General features: G+C 42.6%; 1 protein-coding gene across 3 annotated transcripts in view; it reads left to right on the top strand.

Annotated features, from left to right (window-relative positions):
- The window catches only part of NVL (nuclear VCP like), a 212,584-nt gene that overhangs the window by 128,475 nt on the left and 60,617 nt on the right, over window positions 1-23,492 (top strand). For all 3 annotated transcript variants that reach the window (XM_033936124.1, XM_033936126.1, XM_033936127.1), the window contains 2 exons: window positions 16,431-16,575; window positions 21,388-21,652. In XM_033936124.1, coding sequence (XP_033792015.1) covers window positions 16,431-16,575; window positions 21,388-21,652 — 410 coding nt within the window. The remainder of the gene's footprint in view (window positions 1-16,430; window positions 16,576-21,387; window positions 21,653-23,492) is intronic.

The raw sequence follows: 23,492 nt of genomic DNA, 5'->3' as shown, positions 1-23,492 counted from the left end.
AACAAATTCCTGGCCCGGGAGAAGTTTCGAATGCTATCTCTCCCGATTTTGTACCCCCTCTTGGGGGAAGGGGACTGGATGTGCTCCCTCGACCTGAAGGAAGCATACACCCATGTTCCGGTGCACCCCGCCTGTCGAAGATTCTTACGATTCCAGGTGGGGGACCTCCACCTCCAGTACAGGGTACTGCCCTTCGGCCTGGCCGCGTCCCCACGAGTATTCACGAAGTGCATGGTGGTGGTTGCAGCAGCCCTCAGGTCACGTGGACTCCATGTGTTCCCTTACCTGGACGATTGGCTCATCAAAGCCCCGACCAGGGAGGGGGTTATCTCAGCGACCCGACAGTCTATTGCCTTCCTGCAAACTCTCGGGTTCGAGATAAACTTTCCAAAGTCTCAGTTGAGGCCGTCGCAGTCTCTTCAATTCATAGGTGCGGTGCTGGACACGGTGCGCCTACGCTCCTACCTGCCGACCCAGCGGTTGGAAACCTTGGTACGGATGAGCCGCCAGGTCTCTCAACTATCGAGGGTGTCGGCCAAGCGCATGATGATGCTGCTGGGCCATATGGCCTCGACGGTACATGTCACGCCGTTTGCGAGGCTACATCTGAGGATCCCTCAGTGGACCCTCGCGTCCCAGTGGCGTCAGGAGTGCGACCCGGTGTCTCGCCTCATTTCGGTAACTCCGCCCTTGCGGAAATCGCTGCGCTGGTGGACAGACTCTTCAAATCTGTCCATGGGGCTATTGTTTCGCACTCCGCCTTTTCGCAAGGTCCTGACCACGGACTCCTCGGAGTACGCGTGGGGAGCCCATCTCGACGGTCTTCGCACGCAGGGCCTGTGGTCGACAGAAGACCGTCAGTGTCATATCAACGTACTAGAGCTGCGAGCCATCTTCCTAGCACTTCGAGCCTTCGTTCACATATTGCAGGACCAGGTGGTCCTCGTCCGCACGGACAATCAGGTGGCAATGTATTATGTGAACAAGCAGGGAGGAACGGGGTCATGGCCCCTCTGCTCCGAAGCTCTTCGCCTCTGGGAGTGGGCGGCCTCCCGGAACATCTTCCTCCGGGCGGTCTACATCCAAGGAGAACGGAATTGCCTGGCGGACAAACTGAGTCGACTTCTGCAACCGCACGAGTGGACTCTACACTCAGCAGTTCTACGCGAGGTTTTCGCTCGCTGGGGAACGCCACAGGTGGATCTGTTTGCCTCTCCGGAGACACACAAACTACCACTATATTGTTCTCGGATGTACTCGCAGGACCGTCTGGAAGCGGATGCCTTCCTACTCGACTGGGAAGGGAGGTTCCTGTATGCATTCCCTCCGTTCCCTCTGATCATGCGAACGTTGGTACACCTAAAATCGTCCACGGCCACGATGATTCTCATAGCACCTCGGTGGCCGCGTCAGCACTGGTTCTCCCTGCTGCTCCAGCTCAGTGCCAGAGAGCCTCTCCCCCTGCCTGTCTCTCCTTCTCTGCTGTCTCAGAGTCAAGGATCCATGTTACATCCCAATCTGCAGTCATTGCACCTGACAGCCTGGTTTCTTGTTCCCTGACTCCTCCGGACCTGTCTCAATCGGTGAAGGAGGTGTTGGAAGCCTCCCGCAAGATCTCGACGAGGCTTTGCTATGCGCAGAAATGGACCAGGTTTTCCACCTGGTGCTCGTCTTTTCACCTGGATCTGGTATCAGTTCCGGTATCCTCGGTTTTAGAATATTTGTTTCATTTGTCGCGCTCCGGCTTGAAAACCACTTCGGTGCGGGTTCATCTCAGTGCGATTTCTGCTTTCCACCAACCTCTGGAGGGACGCCCTCTGTCACTCCATCCCTTGGTGACACGCTTCATGAAAGGGTTACTCAGGGTTTGTCCCCCTCTTAAGCCTCCGTCTGTCGTGTGGAATTTGAATGTGGTTCTGGCTCAACTGATGAAACCCCCGTTTGAGCCACTCAACAAGTCCCTCTTGAAATTTCTGACTTGGAAGGCGGTGTTTCTAATTGCCCTCACCTCCGCCAGGCGGATTGGGGAGTTGCAAGCCTTGGTTGCGGACCCTCCTTTCACTGTCTTTCATCACGACAAGGTGGTTCTCCGCACCCATCCTAAGTTTTTACCTAAAGTTGTTTCTGACTTCCACCTCAATCAGTCCATTGTCCTTCCTGTGTTCTTCCCGAAGCCCCACTCCCATCCTGGCGAGACGGCGCTTCACACGCTTGACTGTAAGAGGGCGTTGGCATATTATCTTCAACGCACCAGGCCTCATCGGAAGGTTCCTCAATTGTTTTTGTCCTTCGATCCCAATCGATTAGGGCATCCAGTTTCCAAGCGCACTCTGTCTAACTGGTTGGCCGCTTGCATTTCCTTTTGCTACGCTCAGGCTGGCCTTCCTCCCCCGGGTCGAGTCACGGGGCACAAGGTCCGAGCGATGGCAGCTTCGATAGCTTTCCTCCGATCCACTCCGATGGAGGACATATGTAAGGCTGCCACTTGGTCTTCGGTTCATACATTCACCTCTCATTACTGTCTGGACACTTTATCCAGGAGTGACGGCCGGTTTGGCCAGTCAGTTTTGCAAAATCTGTTTTCCTAAATTGCCATCCTCCCACCTGCCCTTTTTTGGTTAGCTTGGAGGTCACCCACATGTGAGAATATCATGCCTGCTTGTCCTGGGATAAAGCACAGTTACTTACCGTAACAGGTGTTATCCAGGGACAGCAGGCATATATTCTCACAACCCGCCCGCCTCCCCGGGGATGGCTTCCTTGCTAGTTATGGAACTGAGGACCACGAGGTGGGATGCGCCCTCTAGTGGGCGAGAAGGCACGCACATGCGTGGTGCAGTGTGCAAACTTGAAACTTCAATCAAGTTTGCTTGAAAAGCTGTCCGCGCCGGGGCTCCGTAGATGACGTCACCCACATGTGAGAATATATGCCTGCTGTCCCTGGATAACACCTGTTACGGTAAGTAACTGTGCTTTATACTCCTTATCATAATCTTCCTCTTCCCTTCTTCCATAACTAAGATCTAAAAAACTTCTCCCCATGGCACACATTCTTACCTCCAAATTACCCAATCCCTTATTAATCTTTTCCTTAATCATCCTAGTAATATCTTTAATAGCCACCTTCTTCCTACCCCTCCCTCCCCAATATAATGACTGCTTAAGGACACACATTGGACAGTAATCCCAACTTCCCCCCTCCCCCCCAGGCAACCAATATTTATTAATAACCCCTTTATCCTTTATTGAGACAAACTCACAACCTCTCCACAATATATCTAATTATATCTCTCTTCTAATCATAAAACCTTTTCTTTTTTTTCTTTTTTTTCTTTTTTTCCATTTTAAAGTAATTAATTTCTCTATCTATTATTTAACCTTTAGTCACATAACCATATTTATTTCCTAACATTCCATTAATGCATTTTTATCATTTCACCAATCTCTAATTCATTCCCCCAACATTTTATTTCATTCAAGAAAATTCTATCATAGTCATATATTTAATAAAAAGTATCATTTTCCTATATTTTATATTATCTAATCCATCTTCTCCTATCCTCCTTTAAATATCCAACAACAAATATCCATCTCTTCATATATTTCTGTTAAAAAAAAACACTTCAATTTTATAAGTTTTTATCCTCTATTTGTATTTAAACATTTGTATTTCATTTTCAAAATAATTTTTTCCCCCTTTTTATATTTCCTCTTCTCCAAATTAAATCCAATCTTTTTAAAACTATATTATCACAACATCAATCTTTACATTCCTTCAGCTACCAATAAATTCTTATGTATCTTTCTTTTATATTATTCATTTTCCTTTCCTTTACTTGCATTTAAATATCATATAACTTGTCCTTTCTATCATTAGTCCATTCTGCAATCTTTTCCTTATTGTCCTTTCATTCTTTACTTTCTCCTTTTCTGACTTATTAAATAAACTGAACTTTCATATTTATTTCTTATCTCCATCCATCCACTCTTAAAGACTTTTGACTGCCAATTGTCATTCATTTTTTTTTTTATAATATCCTTTTAGTCTATCAGTCCTGCTTTCTTCTTCTTCACATCTATTTATTTTCCTATTCAGTCTTCACTTTTCCTTTTGTGTTAATTTGTCCAGTCCTTTAATCCTTCTTGTTCATTCTTTACTCCAACCATCCATCTTTCAGTCTCCTAAAAGTTCAGTCTAATAACTTCACTTTAATGTCTTTCCAGTCTATCCTTCTTTTTTCTTTACATTCTTTTATTTTCTTTTTCACTTGTCCATTTTTATTTCCTGTTCTTTGTTGCATATTCTTCTTTTTCCAACAAACTAAAGTCCCATAGTTCTTTATATTTAATTTTTTGTTCAATATCCACCAATCCAGTCTTAGTATTTATTCCTTCATTTCAACACCCATTGTGCTAAAATGACATAGGTTCTGATTTTGAAAGAAAGGTCTTTAGTTTTTCCGGATCAACAAAATACAAAGATTTATCCACACAAGATACCCTCATTCTTGCTGGGTAATATAACCCATACTTATATCCTTTTTCCTTTAATTGAGATCTCAGATCAAGGAATTTCTTCCTAATATTTGCTGTATTTTTAGCAAAGTCTGGTAAAAACCATATTTTGGATCCTTTATAGTTTAAGTTTTTATCTTTTTTGGCAGCATTTAAAATTTCTATTGCTTGCTGTTATCTTAACATCTTGAATATTAATGGTCTTGGTCTCCCTTGATTTTCCAGACTCTTTATTGGAATCCTGTGTGCCCGTTCTATTTCCAAAGGCTGTTTGAAATCCAACTGCAATAATCTAGGAATTAAATTTTCTAAAAACTGTATTGCATTTTTCCCTTCCAAATTTTCCTGTATTCCAAAAAGTTTTATATTCTTTCTTCTTCCATGGTTTTCGTAATCTTCCAGCTGACTTTTCAATTGAATTATTTCCAAACTGTCATTTTTGCATCTTTTTCCTTCACATTCTAAGCTCTCCATTTTAACTTCTAACTCTGTTGTTCTTTTATTAGCTACTTCCATTTGTCTGTGTATATTCAGGATTTCTTCCTTCAGTTCTGCCATATTACTCACAGTCTCTGTCAGCATTTGTTTGATTTGCCTCAGTTCCCCCATAACTTCAGCTTTGCTTAACTCCTCTGATACATCAGCAGGAAGCGGAACCTTATTCGGGGTAATTTGATCCTGCTTCTGCCTTTTCACAGCCCCTCCAGTTTCACTCTTCATGTCGGGTGCTCGCCATGCTCCCGCTGTCCTCTCCGATGTTTTCAGCCGAAAACAGTTTAAAAGGAAATCTTTATTTATTCAACGGTTGCCCAGGTAAGAGGAGCGCTGCGATCACACGACCATTTTGTGTGCACGCTAAGCCACGCCCCCCATAGTTCTCATAACTAGTTCAGCTAGAATAGAGATTTTTTTTTAAACCTAACAACAAAAGGAAAACCGGCAAGCAGCCTTTGTCCTCTTCTTACAAAAAATAAAGAGGAAAAGTCAGCTACAGTGAAGAAAGCGCAATGAGTAACACAATTTTCTTCTCACTGGCATTTTTCCCAGCTGCGGGCACTAGGACCACGAAAGCGCCTTTCCACGCTCAATTTCTGCAATGGACAGTGCTTCTCTGTTAGCTGCTTTTTGTGCCGAAAATGTAAAGAAGATTGCTGAGCACTCCCTACCCCCAGAGCCCTACCTCGGTACCGCAAGGGGAGGGAAGCAATTTGCTACCAATGCAGTCAAAGAAGAAGAAAACGCCAGAATCGGCTGGTCACAAGAAAAAGCTCCCGGTGCTGGAAAGCTGTCCCACCCCTTCTCCACCGACACCAATTTTAACAGCATGGAGCTCTCTCAGTGAAGTGGCAGTGGCTGGGATGATTTATGAGGCTCCAGTGAAAGCTCATGTGGGCTCAGTCTCAACTTCGTGGTCCTCTCCTGGCCTCACTCAGCAGAACTCTTTGCTGGATTCAGATAATGCTAAACCTATTAAGAATCTCTCCAAGTCCAAACTCAGAGCCTCTTCACCACCTTCTGCGCAAGACCCACCAACTTCTAAGTGACCCTCTCCCTCGGGTCCCCTCACAGAACCACTTATTCACAATTTGGGCTGTATGCAAGTTGTCTAAATTTTTGCTCACTTTTACAGAGATTTATTCAAGATAGTGCAGGTTTGCTGAACCCTTTCCCTCAGGGTCCTTCTATGCCTCTTTTGATGGCCCAGCAATGCCTGGAATGTGTTGAACTCCTCCACAGGACATTACCCTTCCCACTCCTGTGGAAGTGAATCCAGATGTCAGTTGAGGTCCCTGCACACCTATTTGTTCTTCTCCAGCGCAGGGTACTTTTTCTCCAATGGACAGATCAGGCAGATGTTTTTCTTTCCAACACTGACCCACCTTCTCAGCCCCTTCCTCCTCCACAACCGTTGCCAAAAGAGAAATATTCTTACCCAAAATTTTTACAAAAAGTTTCTAGTCTTTTGAGCCTTCATCAAGCTGTAGTGCCTTTTGGAACTAAGGATTTTCAAGCTATCCTACAATCCTGTAAGGCCCCATTAAAAGAGCTGGTTGCTCTGCCAGTGCATCAAGTACTGCAAGACTTACAGCTTTCCAACTGGCAAAAATCTTTATCAGTATCTACAGCATCTAAACGTTTAGAATTAAAATATAAGATTCAAAAAGCACCTGGTCACGATTTACAGCAACTCCTACACCACCCAATGGTTTCAGTCTGCTGTTTTTTTTTTAAATTTTATTTATTTTATAAAAATACAGTACAAAAATACAACAAGATGAGAACAACTGACATTCAGCAAACCAATGTGATGTGAAAGTCTACCGCATGGTTACTTCACGGAAACAACAGTATCCAACAAAGTCAAACCAAGACCACCCCCTTCCCCCCCCCTCCCCTGCACTCCAGTGTCAAAAATTCAAAAGAGCTAACTGTCCCAGACCAAAGCCCAAATAGCCCTGAATTTTCTCTAACGATCAGGACCACATTGTTTGACATCAAAATATTCAAATTTCAACAAAGTGAACATTTCATTTCTCCACATTGTAACGGTAGGCACCTCAGCCTGCCGCCAGAGCAGAAGAATACATTTCCTAGCCAACAAAGAACCTTTCTATAATAACAAAGAGTTACCCTTAGATAATCCCAGAGAGAAAATTTGGGAAAAAGCTGGGGAAATCTCTTGTTCATGATCGTCTGAAGATACATCCCCACAAACGACCAGAAAGTCTGCAGGCGATCACAAAATCAAAACATATGAAGTAACCCAGCTGGCATTGATTGGCACTTCAGACAGCAGGCATGAGAGGCAAATCATGCCACATAGGCCTTGTAGGGGGAAATATAAAGGCGCAACAAAAATTTGTAGTGCTGTTCCTGCAATACCACCGAGCGAGTCAAATGGAAGAGATGTTTAATGAGAAGATGCAAGCCATCCCCAGTCAGATGTTCAGAAAATGCACGATCTTGATTCCACACCACTGCCACAGCTTCATAGTCCCAGGGAACACTAAAGGTGCCCAAACTGACCTGATGAAAAGACAGACTGATGTGCTGTTGTTGGGACAAGGTCAAAGTTTCCTTCACCATATCTGCCATATCTTCATTCAAGGTATGAAGGCCCAAGGAACGGAGTAATGGGTAAATTGACCATAGGTAAACAGTCACGAACCTGCAAAGAACCATAAGTTTAAAGGTCTTGAAAAGAAAGCGGGAGTCCCTGATCAGACACCACATCCCGTACATAACATAAACCATTGGTAGAACATCTCTGCAAATACAGCTTGGAGCCATCTGGGTCCAAATCACAGTTCCCCCACAAAAGGAAAAGTATGGTAGATGTAAAAGGCAAATGCATACTTTTACACAGCCAATGCCAACACTGGCGCATAGATTTCAACAACGGATGAGAACAAGTAGGAAAAATCCTATGTGGTCTTTTAACATGAAGATAATAGAGCAAATGTGTAGGTGTCATCAACTGCTGTTCAAGAGTAACAGGAGTATAATATTGAGTGTTCTTAATCTAGGCAAGCAATGTTATATCTTCTCAAATCGGGCAAGGCCAAACCACCTCGCCCCACTGGCAAGGAAAGCTGCGTGAGAGTCAATCTGGGTTTCTTATTATTCCAAAGGAATTTACACACAACTTTATGATAAAGTCCTATATTTTTGTTGATCACATACATAGGGAATATTTGCATCACATAAATCCATTTAGGAAACAATACCATTTTAAATAGCGCAATTCTGCCCTGTAAAGTCAGCGGGAAACTGATCCAAAGAGCCAATAAATCCCTTAACCAGTAAAACAGCAAAATTTTCAGCATAAGCTTTCTTAAAGTCCCCAGTTATATAAACCCCCAAGTACTTGAGTCTGTGCGCTATCTTCTGCAATGGCAATGGGGAATTCCAGTCCTCATAATGATATCCACTGATAGGTAAAGCCTCAGATTTTTCTAAATTTAGTTCAAAGCTCGACACCCCCCCATGGGAAGCCATCAACTGTAATACTTGTTGCAAAGATCTGTAGGGCTGAGTTAATAACAAGACATCATCGGCAAATGCCAAACAATGTACTTCTTCCCGTCCCACAGGAAGACCCCAAATGGAACCATCATCCCGAATCTGCTGCAACAGGAGTTCCAAAGATAAGATAAATAATAAGGGAGATGAGGGGTACCCCTGACGCGTTCCCCTCTCCACCCTAAAACCTCCCGACACCATGCCATTGACCAGCACTGCCGCGCTAGGGTTGGTATAGAGAATCCACACCATGTCCAGAAAAGGGCCTCCCAGCTCGTATTTGGTCAGAACTGAGAGCAAGTAATTCCAGTCCACACAATCAAAAGCTTTACAGGCATCTAAGCTAATCAAAAGGGCCGGGAAGGAATTAGTTACGCTATGCCCCACAGCTGCCATCACATTCCACACTGCCTGTCACCCCCGGACGAAGCCAACCTGGCCTGATGGATCATCCCAAAAACGACAGACGCAGGGCCAAGATCTTTGCCAACACCTTAAGTTCAAAGTTAATTAACAAGATAAGCCTATATGAGTCCACGGACTCCGGATTCTTACCAGGCTTAGGAATCAGCACTATGTGAGCATGATTCGCATGAACCAGAAATGCTCCATTCAACACCACCCTAGCAAAATAAGCCTCCAGATGACCAACGATATATTCCTGCAAAATTTTGTAAAATTCAGAGGAAAGACCGTCGAGTCCCGGGGCTTTGGACAAGGGAGACTCCTTTATCACCTGACGGATTTCCTGAGCAGTAATGGGCTCATGGAGAAACTGACTAGACTCCCTAGACAATTGTGACAAAGAAAGAGTCTGCAGATAAGAATCTAAAGTGAAAGGGCCAGTCCGCCACTTGGTGTAAAACTCACAGGAATGCCCAAAAAAGATCTCCATCATGCGATCTTTATCCGTTACAAATGAGGGCCCTGCCAAGGATGCACTAAACGAGCCAGCAGTCTACCCGAACAATTACCATACTTATAAAGTTTATGTTGGAAAGACATGTGGGACCGCATGGCATGTTCATGGATTTTAGATTGCAGAGCTACCCGCGCCACCTGAAGGGAATCATGATCTAACAAAGTCCCGGATGCTAGCCATCGATGTTTGCAGGCTTCAACATTCTTTCGCAAATATAACAGATCCTTAGCATGTTCTTTCCGCTGCTGGGCCACATACGCTATAGTTTCCCCGCGAAGAACTGCTTTGGCAGTTTCCCACAGCAACACCAGGTTAGAGGCAGAAAAAGCATTATCCAACAAACTGCTCCCATCGTCGAACAAGATGTTCCTTAAAATGTTAATCCCAATGCCAAAAGCGAGGGAATTTCCACAGACCTCCACCCAAACTAACGCATGATCAGAAATAGTGAACATATCTATCTCTACATGAGTCACCCGAGGAAGAAAGGAGGAAGTGACCAAGATGTAATCAATTCTGGACATGGTGGGATGAGCATGGGCCATGTGGGTATAATCTTTATCCAAAAGATGATGCAGTCTCCAGACATCCACTAAATCTAATACACTACAAAATTGTGAGATACCTCTCGCCGATCTAAAATCTTCCAGAGAGCCCCCCCCCCCCCACGATGATCCACATCCGGATCCAAAACCACATTAAGATCACCGAGCAGCACCAAGGGTACATCTGGAAAGGTGGCGCACAGACCCACCAGCTGTTGAAAAAAGGCAAGGTTAAATACATTTGGTGCATAAATTTTAGTTAACACCATTTCCTGATCCTGAATATCAAGGTGAAGAAACACATACCTTCCCCCAATATCCTTTACCACCCTATGCACTGTATAGGGGAGATGCTTACTAAGTAAAATAGCCATGCCCGCACTATGGGTAGAGCCTGTGGAATAGTATACCTCTTTGACCCAACCCCTACCCAATTTGCCATGTTCCACATCTGATGAATGCATTTTTTGGAGACAAGCAACATGCATCCCCTTTTTTCTAAGAGCCTGCAATATCTTGGAACGCTTTATTGGCGAATTGATGCCTGCCACATTCCATGATTGATGTATAATGAATCTTCTGGGCTCTTCTCTCTTTATACCTGTTATAGATTTATTATATGAGCCTCAGCCCCACCACTCACCGCCTCAAATTTATTTCATTACGGCAAGCTTAACGTGGTATTTTCCTCATCGGCTCCTTATATTAATTAATTTTTATTTCATTTTCAATTGTTTTTTCAAAAAAGTGCATATTTGCTATACATTATTGCACTAATCCCTAAATGCAAATCTTTAGTATGTTAAAGTGCTCCGTGCCTACTTAACTTTCCACTTTTATGAATAGATAAATAAATAAATAAAACAAATATGGCACTTTTTTGAAAAAACAATTGAAAATGAAATAAAAATTAATTAATATAAGAAGCCGATGAGGAAAATACCACGTTAAGCTTGCCGCAATGAAAGAAATTTGAGGCGGTGAGTGGTGGGGCTGAGACTCATATAATAAATCTACAACAGGTATAAAGAGAGAGGAGCCTAGAAGATTCATTATACATCTATAGTTCTATAATTCTGGGCAAAAGCTGGTTTATTGATCGTTGGGTGCCACATTCCATGAACATACCTTCAAGGAAGAATCACCCATAATCAGTACAGTACAAGTGTCACAATGGATGCAACCATAGTATCCCAGAGGTCCCATGCCCAGCCCTCACCAGAACCCCATAACCCACAAACCCAAAAGAAAAATTCTGATCGACCCACCAAAACAAAAGAAATCCGACACTCCCGTACTTGCTCATATCGCTGCAGGATTGCCGTTTTATGGGAAAAGTTCAAGATCTTAAATATTGCCCCCTTAGGCCCCAAAGTATGAGCCCGCTCCACGCGAAACTTCCCCAGGTGGAGATCCAACGGAAGGGATTGTGGGATCCAGGTTTCCAGAAAGTCTTTTAAGTCAGAGTCAAGGATCCGCTCCAGCAGCCCCACCAACCTCAGGTTGTTACACCTGGCGCGGTTCTCCAAATCGTCCACCTTTTGTATGAGCAGATCAATTTGTTTGGCCATGCGGGCGGTCCCAGATTCCACGGGTGACACCAGTCCTCCAGGGCACTCACTCGATGCTGCGTGTCATCCAGCTCCAGCCCCATGCTATCGAGGCGCTCATGGGCTGTATCTATTTTGTCAAAAAACTGCTGGAGCTTCTTGTCAATTGCCGACTCCATTGCCGCCATTATTTCCGCCACAATATCAGCTGTCCAGGCTGGGGTGATCACAGAGCTGGCGGGGCTGGAGTCCGACGCCATTTTGAGTACTGGCAGCTTTACACAGTCCCGCTCCTTACGGACCATTCTAGAGGCCATGAGGTACGTGAAACCACAAAAAAACGGAGCCGCGCACCGGCACACTACTGATACCAAGTAAGGTACTCCCCAAGCCAGACAAATAGCAGGATTTTTGGCGATGTTAGAGGGACTCGAGGACAGGAGGAGAGCTTCTCAGCGTCTGCTCAACCGCATGACATAACCAGAAGTCCAGAGTCTGCTATTAAAAAGGTCAAAAAGATAAAATCTCCCTGCACAGCTCCCCCAGAGAAAGATTATCGCCTGATTGATTCTGTAGGATGCAAAATCTATCAAGGTTCTATCCTGTCCTCCAAAATCATAGCTCACCAGCTTTAAATCCTACATTTTCAGCATTCTGTTCTCCAACAACTTGACACTGCTTCTCCGGAAAACTATCCTGAGTCTGCATATTGCATTACAAGAATCCACTTACCACTTGTATTGTAACCCACTTGCATCCCATGTACTGACAAAATATATCTTTACTGTAACCCACTTGTATCCCATGTACTGACAAAATATATCTTTACTGTAACCCACTTGTATCCCATGTACTGACAAAATATATCTTTACTGTAAACCACTTGTATCACATGTACTGACAAAATGAATCTTTAATGTAAACCACTTGCATCCCATGTACTAACTAAATGTATCTTTATTGTAAACCGTTTCTATCCCATGTACTGTCAAATGTATCTTTATTGTAAACCGCTTCGAACTTCACGGTATAGCGGTATATAAGAAATAAATTATTATTATTATTATTTGATTAAAACCAATTACAGTATAATGCCTATGATATGATGTCTAGAACAGCAGCAAAGATGCCAGATGCTCAGCTTGGCTTCACGCTTCTGATCTTAGGGAGGACCTTCACAACAGACTGGTGGATATCCCCTGTTTGGATGGCAGCCTCTTTGGTAAAATGGTTCAAGAAACTGTATCCCAGCTTAAAGAAGATTCTACCACAAGTAGAGAACTTTCAGCACATTTTGCGGATCAACCTCAGCAGTTTCGTTGCCCTTCCTCTAACTTATCTTATTGTAGAGCATACCATCAGCAATTTTTTCAACAATATTATCCTCATCGAAGATTCACTCCTTACAATAGATCCAATCTACAAAGATCACAGTCTTCTCTTTACACCCAAAAACATCGACCAAGGGACCGTAAGCAGCTTTCGGAACCGCAATTTCTGACTCTTAAACCTACCCCTAGTTTTTGACCATTTACCAGTGGGAGTGCGGCTTACCCATTTCCTTTCAGCTTGGTGGGCTATGACAACACACCAATGGGTTCTCGACATAATCTCACACGGATATTTCCTCAACTTCCATACCCATATTCGACCTTCTCAATCACCCCTACCTTCGAAGATCCCTCAGTAGCACATTCCACAGCTTGCAGCAGAGATATCCCTCCTCCTTCAAACCAATACAATTGAGGAAGTTCCTGAACTCCAAAAAGGTGGGGGCTTTTACTCCAACTTCTTCCTCATTCCAAAAAAGACTCTCCGTCCTATTCTCGACCGCAGACCACTCAATGCCTGCCTCAGGAAAGAAAAGTTCAGAATGATTTATTTCCCAGGCTGAATCAACATGATTGGTTAGCCTCCCTGGCCTCAAGGATGCAAACACGCATATCCCCAAACATCTGTCCCACTGGCATTTCCTTCGCTTCAAGTTTCTCAACAGACATTTCCAATATAAGGTTCTGCCCTTTGGCCTTTCTTCAGCACCATGATTATTCACAAAGTATCTAGCAGTAGTAGCAGCTCAACTCTGCAGACAGCATCATATGGTGTTTCCTTATCTGGACGACTGGATTCTAATGGCACATACCCAGGAACGGTTACACCTAACCATTCAAACAACCTGTTCAAACATTACAAACTCTAGGATTCCTTATCAATTACCAGAAGTCAACTCTGACTCCTCTGTGTTCCCTCACATTCATTGGAGCTCATTTAGATACAGTCTCTGCAAGAGCCTATCTACCTCACGACAGACATCAGACCATCATCAGTTTGGCAGACCAGGCGAGACGATCTTCTGCCTTGCCGGCACGCAAGATTCTACAGCTCTTAGGTCACATGGCTGCCGCTATTTCCCTCGTCCCCAGTGCCAGGCTCCACATGCAACCCCTGCATTGGCATCTCAAGTTATACAGGAATCAAAAATGCCATTCGCTTGCAAAGCTGATTTCCCTTTCTACGAAAGTTCAGGAGTCACTTCTCTGGTGGATTCATTCAATTGCCATACAAGGAAGGGTGCCCATTCCAAACTCCATCTCCTATACTTACCATAACAACTGATGCATCAAAACAGGGCTAGGGTGCACATCTCGACCTCCTTCAGACTCAAGGTCAGTGGTCAGAAAAAGAAAAGGCCCTCTATATCAATCACTTGGAACTCCGAGCAGTTTACTATACTCTTCAAGCTTTCCATTCTTGTCTTTACAACAAGCGAATCCTAATACAGATGGACAATCAAGTAACAATTTTTTATATAAACAAGTAAGGGGGATCGGGTTCTCTTCTACTATGCAGGGAGGCTTACCATCTATGGAAGTATGCTATGTCTCTTCACATACACCTACAAGCTATATATATTCCAGGAGAACAAAATCTCCTAGCAGACTCTCTCAGCAGGAAACTTGATCCTCACGAGTGGACTCTCAATCCTGTTATCCTGCAATAGATATTCCAACAATGGGGAACTACCCAGGTGGATCTTTTTGCTTCTCAAGACAATGCCCAGTGCAGTCATTTTTGTTCCTTCCGTCCAGCTTCACAAGCCATAGCTGCCTTCTCCATTCCATGGAACCACAACCTGCTTTATGCCTTCCTGCCATTCCCTCTAATATCCAGAGTTCTTCAGAAGGTTCTCAGGGACAGAATGTACGTCATACTCATAGCACCTTTCTGGCCCAGGCAAATCTGGTATCTTCTCTTGCTGGACCTTTTAGATGCTCCTCCAATTCCACTGGGAGTCCATCCGGCTCTTCTGTCCCAACTGAACAGCCAACTGCTTCATCCCAATTTGCACAGTATCAGTCTGACAGCTTGGAAGTTGAAAGCTCACTTCTAACTCAACTTCCACTCTCACAATCAGTGAAAACCGTCCTCCTTGTGGCACACTTCCCTTCTACCAGGAAATCTTACCTGTCTAAATGGAGGCGTTTCTCCATATGGGCACAAACTCAACAGCAAGATCCTCTTAGTTGCCCTCTGCACTATATCTTAACATATCTCCTCCACTTATCAGATTCAGGTCTCAAATCAAACTCAGTTAGATTTCATTTAGGAACAATCTTAGCTTATCACACCCTGGTGGGCAATAAGCCAATTTCTTACCAGCCTCTGGTTTCTCGCTTCATGAGAGGCCTCACTAATCTTAGACATCCACTCCAGGATCCTTCCAACATGAGACCTCAGTATTGTCTTGGATCAATTATTGAAGACTCCTTTTGAACCATTGGGATCGGCTTCACTCACGTTCCTTACATAGAAAATGTTTTTTCTCATAGCTCTTACGTCAGCTAGAAGAGTTAGTGGACTTCAAGCTCTTATGATATATTACCCTTATCTCCAGTTTTTTCCTAACAAAGTGCAGCTAAGAACTCATCCCAAGTTTCTTCCCAAAGTTTGTCATGGCCTTTCACTTGAATCAAACTATAACTTTGCCGTCGTTCTTTCCACTTCTACCCTCCTCTCTGGCAGAAACACATCTCCATTCATTAGATTGCAGGAAAACATTACTTTTCTACCTTAAAGCAATGTCTGAATTACAGAAAACCAACCAGCTCTTTGTTTCCTTCAATTCAGCCACCCAAGGTCAGCCAGTAACAAAAAGAACTATATCCTCTTGGATAGCACACTGCATCAATTTCTGTTACTCTCAAGCTCAGATTCAGTTGCCTGGCACTATTGGAGCACATAAACTACAAGTTACAGTGTCCTCCATAGCAAATTTAAAATCAATACCAATTCAGTATATACGCAAGGCTGCAACCTGGTCTTCAGTTCATACTTTTACCAAGCATTATTGTTTAAACCAGGGCTTGTCTCAAGATGTTCGTTTTGGGCAGTCAGTTCTAAGAAATTTATTTGCACTGTAAAGTTTATCCTCCACCCAGTAATTTCTTCAGCTTGGGACTCACCTTCAAGTGTGCCTGCATATCCCCTGCTTGTTTCTGGAGAAGCTGTAGACAGCAGGGGAATGCAGCCACACTTGCCCGCCGTCTGTCCCCTCAAGTGCATACTCACTTCATTGCTAGCGACAAAACTGACAGGGCAAAGGGAGGGGTTCCAGGAGTAGAGTCCCCGCACATGCCCAGTAAGCTTCAAAGCTTATCATAAGCTAGGGGAGAGCATTAGCTATCAGGCTCAGTCAGAGAACCTCACCTTCAAGTGTGGCTGCATTCCTGTCTGCAGAGAACACCCGTTACAGGTAAGCAACCTTGCTTTCTTTGACTGTAGAATCTCTGAAACCTCAAAAGATCTTATGCACCATGCAAATATGTTTGAATTTTGAAGTGTCTTTTGAGGACTCTTGTGTTTTCTTTTTCTCAGACTTGAATAATCTGGCTGACACTGCCCAGGTCCTCGTCATTGGTGCAACTAACCGGCCAGACTCACTGGACCCAGCGCTGAGACGTGCTGGCAGATTTGATCGAGAAATCTGCTTGGGGATTCCTGACGAAGCAGCCAGAGAACGGTATGCTTGCCACATTGAGAAATACAATGATAGCAAATCAAGCAGTCTTTGTATTTTTAGGGTTGATCGACCAACGCTGATACAACTGTGTTGGATTAAGAAAATCTGTGATTCCAGTCTGACCAGAAATATTTGGGGGACTTGCTTTAATATTCAATGTTCTTGATGGAAGATTTCTACTTTAGGAATCATTTTCAAGTAATTTTTATTTGAGCAAAGTTTTGTGCATATAGATTGCTGTACAACAAAAATCTAAGCAGAGGCCCAAAAGATAATAATACATCAAAAATGAACACAGAAAATAACCTTGATATCTACTATAAAGACCTCAAATATCCCCGTACCCAAATCTCATGGCTTAACTCAAGGACACATTAGGGGCAAAAGGTATTATCATAAGTCTAAAAACCCCTTCTTTTGTATAAATGTGCGAATAGTGCAAAAAGCAAAAAACTTGTTGTGTTTAATAATATTTAGCAAGTGTAATAATAATAATAACAGTTTATATACCGCAGGATCGTGAGGTTCTATGCAGTTTACAATGATTAAAAGGTATTACAGATCGAGTGGAATAAACAAAGTTCAGAGTTAGTGAATAACAGTTCTAAAGATCATTTGTTGAGGACTAAGATTGTATAGATCAGTTACCTAAGTACTTCAGGAACAGATGTATTTTTAGGAGTTTCCTGAATTCCCTATAAGTAGTAGGCACGAGCAGTTGTTCCAGGTCTTTACCTCATAATGCTGCTTGATGTGAGAAAAGATGTTGGTGATGACTTTTAAATTTACAACCTCTAACCGGTGGAGAAACAAAGTTCGGATGTGAGGTTTTCCTGAATCTGTTGGTTGTGAAGAGAAAAGGTCTGATATATATTTGGGGGCTAAGCCGTAAAGTACCTTGAAGCAAAAACAACCAAACTTGAATTTCACACGTGCCTCCATCGGCAGCCAGTGCAGAAGTCGATAGGAAGGTGTCACGTGATCAAACTTCTTCAGTCCACAAAGTAACCTAACCGTTGCATTTTGTACCAGTTGCAATCGCTGCATGTTCTTCTGGGAGAGTGCCAATAGGCGATGTTACAATAATCGAGTTGACTCAGTATGAGGGATTGTACCAGAATTCTAAATGATGAGATATCGAAGTAAGCTCTGATGGACCAAAGCTTCCAGAGGGTGAGAAAGATCTTTCTAATCAGGGAGTCTACCTGATCTTTCATGGTCAGGCTCTGGTCCAGTGTTACTCCCAATATCTTCATAGTGGGTTGAATGGGATAACTAAGGTTACTGATGCACAATGATGCTTTAGTGTCAAGTGAGCGTGGCGATGCTATAAAAAATTTTGTTTTCTCTGAATTTAGCTTTAGTCTGAATTCAGTCATCCATTGCTCCATCCGATTTAGTACTTCTGTTGCTTTGGGGGTGACTTCTGAGACAGAGGTAGTAAAAGGGATGATTATCGTGAAGTCATCAGTGTAGCTAAATAGTTTTATCCCCAGTTGGAACAATTGCGCACCCAATGAGGCCATGTAAACATTGAAGAGCAGTGGGGATAATGGTGATCCCTGTGGCACGCCAGATGGATTGCTCCATTTATCAGAGAGATCGTAATTAAAACGGACTTGGTAGGTGCGTGATATAAGGAAACCTTGAAACCAGTTTAATACCTCTCCTCTGATTCCAATTGCGTCTAAGCATTGTAATAGTTTCCCATGGTCCACCAAGTCGAAGGCAAAGCTCATGTCAAATTGCATGATTAGGGCGTTGAGGCCCTTACTAAACAAGTAGCGCACATTGTCCAGGATAGCCGCAATTACTGTCTCAGTGCTAAACAGAGGCCTAAAACCAGATTGAGTTTCATGCAAGAGAGAGAACTGGTCGAGATGTTCCATCAGTTGGGTGTGTACCATTCCTTCCATGATTTTTACAATAAATGGGATGGATGCTACTGGTCTATAGTTGGTTACTGATGTTGGTGATTCTTTACAATTTATTATAATATGACCATTATTAGTGAGGAATTTTCCATTGTTTAGGTTATTGGTTAGGTAATTCAATAGAGATAGTTTGAAGTCTAATGGAGCTGCTTTCACAATTTCTGGGGGACATGAGTCCAGGACACAGTGTGATTTAGAGTATTTGTTATTTAACTTGATATAGTTATTCCATTCTAAATTGTGGAAGGAACTCCAAATCATGTCCGCTGGTATTTCATTTCTTTGTATATCAGTTGATTGATGTTTGTATTCTGCAATTATCGAGTAGTTATTTCTTAAGTTTTTAATTTTTGAATCGAAATGTTGTGCTAGATCATTTGCTGAGGGTATCTTGATGTTATGCATGGGTTGAGTGTAGCGTATGGTGTCAAACAAATTAGTAACTATGTTGAACAATTCTTTAGTATTAGCTCCTTTTGAGCTAGTGTTTGATGAGTTAATTACGGATGAGTAAAATGTTTTATGTTTTTCTTTTATCTGTTGTTTGTAGAGTTTTATGTTGGATCTCCAGTTGTCCTGGTCTGACAGCTTTCCCGTTTTTTTCCAGATTCTTTCTAATCGTCTTACTGATTGTTTCATTGTTAGGAGTTCGATGTCAAACCATTTGTTGTATTTGTTTGAGCAGCTTTACTATTTCGTTTAGGGGCAATTTTATCTAAAATGGATGTGCTAGTTTTCATCCAGTGATAATAGAAATCAACTCTTTCTTCTATCTATGTTGTTATTCAAACAAGCCCTATATTCAAGCGGGCTGACAGCAATATCCAAAAAAACAACGGATATGTTAGTGAGGACAACCAATCCTCATTACCAAGTCCCAGTTATTATACTCAAACCAGCCAAAGTTCAGTATTCAAGATAAGATGGAAGATAAACCAGCTGCAAATGACAAAAAGGCACTTATCTGTAATCCCAACGGTAGCCTCAACCATTTCACCAGTTGACTTCATCAGGGGATTTACTAAATAGCATCGATCTTAAAGCATGCTGGTAATGGGAAAAACTTCCCGGCTTAGAAACGAAGGAACTCTTTTTTTTTTTTTTTTTTTAATTCTTTATTCATTTTATACTTTACATCAAGTGCACAGAATAACAACAAATTAATTTAATACATCACTTGAAATTCCACAAAATTTTCATTAAAATAAAATTTATCCCCTTCCCTCCCACCATACTAAAATCAAATAATACATATAGTATAATATAATAAATTATTTCCTTCCCTTCATAACAAATAATGAAAATCGAAAACCCACCCCCCCTCCCCATACTTTCATTTATGTTAATCAAGGAAAAATGATATCTGTTCATTACAATAATTTATTAATGGCCCCCCCACATCCTGAAATTTATTAAAATATCCTTTTTGAACAGCTAATGCTCTTTCCATTTTATAAATATGACACCAAAAACTATAATTCAATCTGTTCCAATTTTTCCAATTATACGTTATTTGCTGAATGGCAACTCCTGTCAGAATCAGTAAAAGTTTATTATTTTTGGAAGATATTTGGCTCTTAGCTCTCATAGATATGCCAAATAAAACTGTGTCATACGATAATGCCATATGATTCTCTAGCAAGCAATTTATTTGGCCCCAAATTGACTTCCAAAAAGCCAAAATAAATGGACAGTAAAACAATAGATGATCTAAAGTCCCCGCATCGAGATGACAATGCCAACATCTATTAGACTTAGAGCAATCCAATTTTTGTAAACGAATGTGTTTCTTCAATGGAAAAACAGAAGATATCAAAGTTCTTACAAATTAAAAGGAGAAAAAGGTGCACAGGTAATAGATGAAATTATAGTTACCAATGGACATGTTTCTTATCCGCTTAACTGGCATCCTTCAGAGACAGAGTACTTGCTCTGATAATTCATTATTTAAACTTCAAAGCTGAACCCTGATTGGGTGGTCAAAAGTGTCATTAAAGGGAAGAGACAAAACCCGGAGCGTGCCTCACTACCAGACTGACTGAAACACAGTAAAGGGCTCTCACAATTGTGAAGCCTCAAAGTTATAGTGAAAAAATGTATGCACTGTTACCATAAAATTTGTGAGTGGCAGGTGAAAGTTCAGAGAGGCCAAGAGAAGTTGTAGTATATTTGAGCTAGTGAGGGCCTATAGGAGGGACTGGACAAAGTGTGCAGCAGGCAAGGGGAGGTGGGGGACACCTCCCCCTTCCTGATTGTCCTGTCCAAATTTTCAGCTTTTTTTTTTTTTTTTTTTTGCATGCACAGGAATGATTGGTCCCAAGTAGAAGTAGCTACTCCTAAACTAAACTCAGCACAGGGCCTGCAAGCCCTCTCGCACTGAAATAGACCTCCCATATCCCGTCTCCTTTGTTCATAGGGCGTTCTGTTTTAATGGCAATCTGGGGGAGTTGCTGCTTTTGGTCGGAGCCAACCACCACGGTGCAGCATGGTGAGGCATCAAAAATTACAAAGACTAGGGGGACACTCAATGAAGTTACAGGAAAATACTTTTAAACCAATAAGAGGAAATGCTTTTAACCTAGGACAAGCAGATAGCGTATTCTCACATATGGGTGATATCATCCACGGAGCCTGGTGTTGGGTAAGAGAAATATAATGAGCAGTGTTAAGACCAGAGCTGAGAGGCTGGGTTAAAGATATGCAGAAGGGGGAGAGCTAGTATTGGTATATATATGAAATGTTAAGAAGAGTGTTACCGTGAAAAGATAACATAAGATTTCTTGCCATTTACAGTTGTCTCGTGTATTAAAGGAATTTGTTTCCAGGAAATAATGACACCTTTTTTACCTGTTGTGCTTTCTTTTTTTCTTTTGCCCAGCATTCTACATACCCTGTGTAGGAAACTTAAGCTCCCCAACCCCTTTGATTTCCATCACTTGGCACATATGACACCAGGTTATGTGGGTGCTGACCTGATGGCTCTTTGTCGAGAGGCTGCGTTATGTGCTGTAAACCGGGTGCTGATAAAACTGGAACAGCAAACACTGTCCACAGAAGCCCTCACTAACAACCATAGGGAGAATGGTCTGAAAGTAGAAGAGCCTGACATAAAGCCACAGAGACTAACAGAGTTGCTTGCTAAGGTACTTGTGGATTTTGGGTATTTCTCCTCTTAATTCTGTAGGGTCCTGTTAGTGAATGGATTGTGAATATTCCCAGCATCTAAATGCATAAATCAGCTTATGTGTCTTGCACAATTTCAAATCAAAGCAAAAAGGTCCTGCAGTGGTTTCACTGAATTACTTATGCATGTGAATCCTGAAGCAGGGTATCGAGTCCTTTGATTTGTAGCTCTTAAGGGTAGATTCACTAACCTGAGATCTGTGCCCGATCTGTGTGCAATTGCATACAGGCCAACGAATTCACTAAAGGCCTGCACACCCCCCTCAGACCACATGGATCGCTGGAAAGCAATCCTTGAGCATGCGCAGACCATCTTCCTTGACTGTAGATGGTCTGCGCATGTGCTGGCCCTTCGTGTCCATGTTTTTATCTTTTTCTACTTACTTTACTTTTACTGGTGTTTGTTTTTTGTTTTTGTTTTTACTTTGTGAGCCTCTGGTTTTAACCCACTTTAAACCCACGGGTTAAAACCAAGGGCTCGCACTGCGGGGAAGGGCAGGAGAGTTGGGGCAGCGAGCAGGAAGTAGGGCAGCCAGAGCAGGAGAATTCGTGGCAGAGAAGAGAGCAGGGCAGCCAGAGCTGGAGAATCGTGGCAGAGAAGCGAGCAGGGTAGCCAGAGCAGCAGAATCGGGGCAGAGAGCAGGGTTTTAGCATAAGCAACTGGTCCTCACCAGTCACTAGTTTTTTGATTGGCCAGCCAGTCAGTGTGTCAGAAGAAGTTTTGTGAATCGCGTTCTTCCTGCTTTGCATGCCAATTCCCCTCATTTGCATGCCTGGATCAGATCGGTACACAGGTTAGTGAATTGGGTTGGAGGGAAATCGGGTCACAAAGAGCTCGCAAACCGATCGGTACACGATTGGTTTGCTTAGTGAATCTAGCTCTTAGTTTGGGAGGTAGGGGAGCCAATTATCAGAACTTTTACATGAATAAATGCTTATTAAGCCCCTTTGAAATCTGCATCTTCCCCCCTCAAGGAGGGGTACAAGGAGCAAGCATACTGATACCCACTTGAAAAAAGTGATAAAGTTAAGTCATGAGAGGGAAAGTACTCACTGATTTCATTTTGAAATGCCTGTGTGCATTTTCCTGCATATATGTTCCACCTGCTTTAAAAATTAGATTTTCTGAGGAACACTCAGCAGGGAGTTTCCCTTTGAAAATTTTTTTTTTTTTTAATTCTTTATTCAGTTTTAACTCTTGCAACAAGTGTACAATATTCAGTCAGATAATTTGTACAAATCACTTGACATTCTAACAATTATTGTCAAATGCATATAAAAAAGACCCCTCCCCCACCCATCCCATTCATCAGGAATAAACCCATTAAATCACATAACATACCTCCCCATCCCTACATTAAATATAGTCCTATGTAATAAAAAGGTGTCCAAGGTGTCTAATCATTAGAATATTAAGATGCAGGCTTGCAGGTTCAAACTCTTCAATTTTTCTAGAACTTGCCCTCTCAATCAGAATGTTTAATGGCAATATTCATTCCTTTAAGAGGATAACTGTCTGGATAAAGTTAGACAACAAAAAGGCCATCTTAATTGTATCCAATTACTTATGTGGGTACCAGTCTGAATATTGACGGCGCCCAAGTTTTATACCAAGACATTCAACACTGGTTGGTTTCTGGATATTGGTGCCAAATATCTGGGTGTAAAAAGCTTGTGAAAGTCAGCATTTAAAAAAATGCTGACTGCTGTGTGCTAAACTTGTATCTGCAAGCCTGAAAGCTAAAGTGTATAGTAGATGCCTCCCTGTCCTTGGAGGAGGGTTACGTGACTTGCCTGAGA

Source organism: Geotrypetes seraphini, chromosome 3 (assembly GCF_902459505.1).
Source record: "Geotrypetes seraphini chromosome 3, aGeoSer1.1, whole genome shotgun sequence".
In the NCBI taxonomy this organism is placed as follows: domain Eukaryota; kingdom Metazoa; phylum Chordata; class Amphibia; order Gymnophiona; family Dermophiidae; genus Geotrypetes; species Geotrypetes seraphini.
This window is presented reverse-complemented; position numbering and strand designations above follow the sequence as displayed.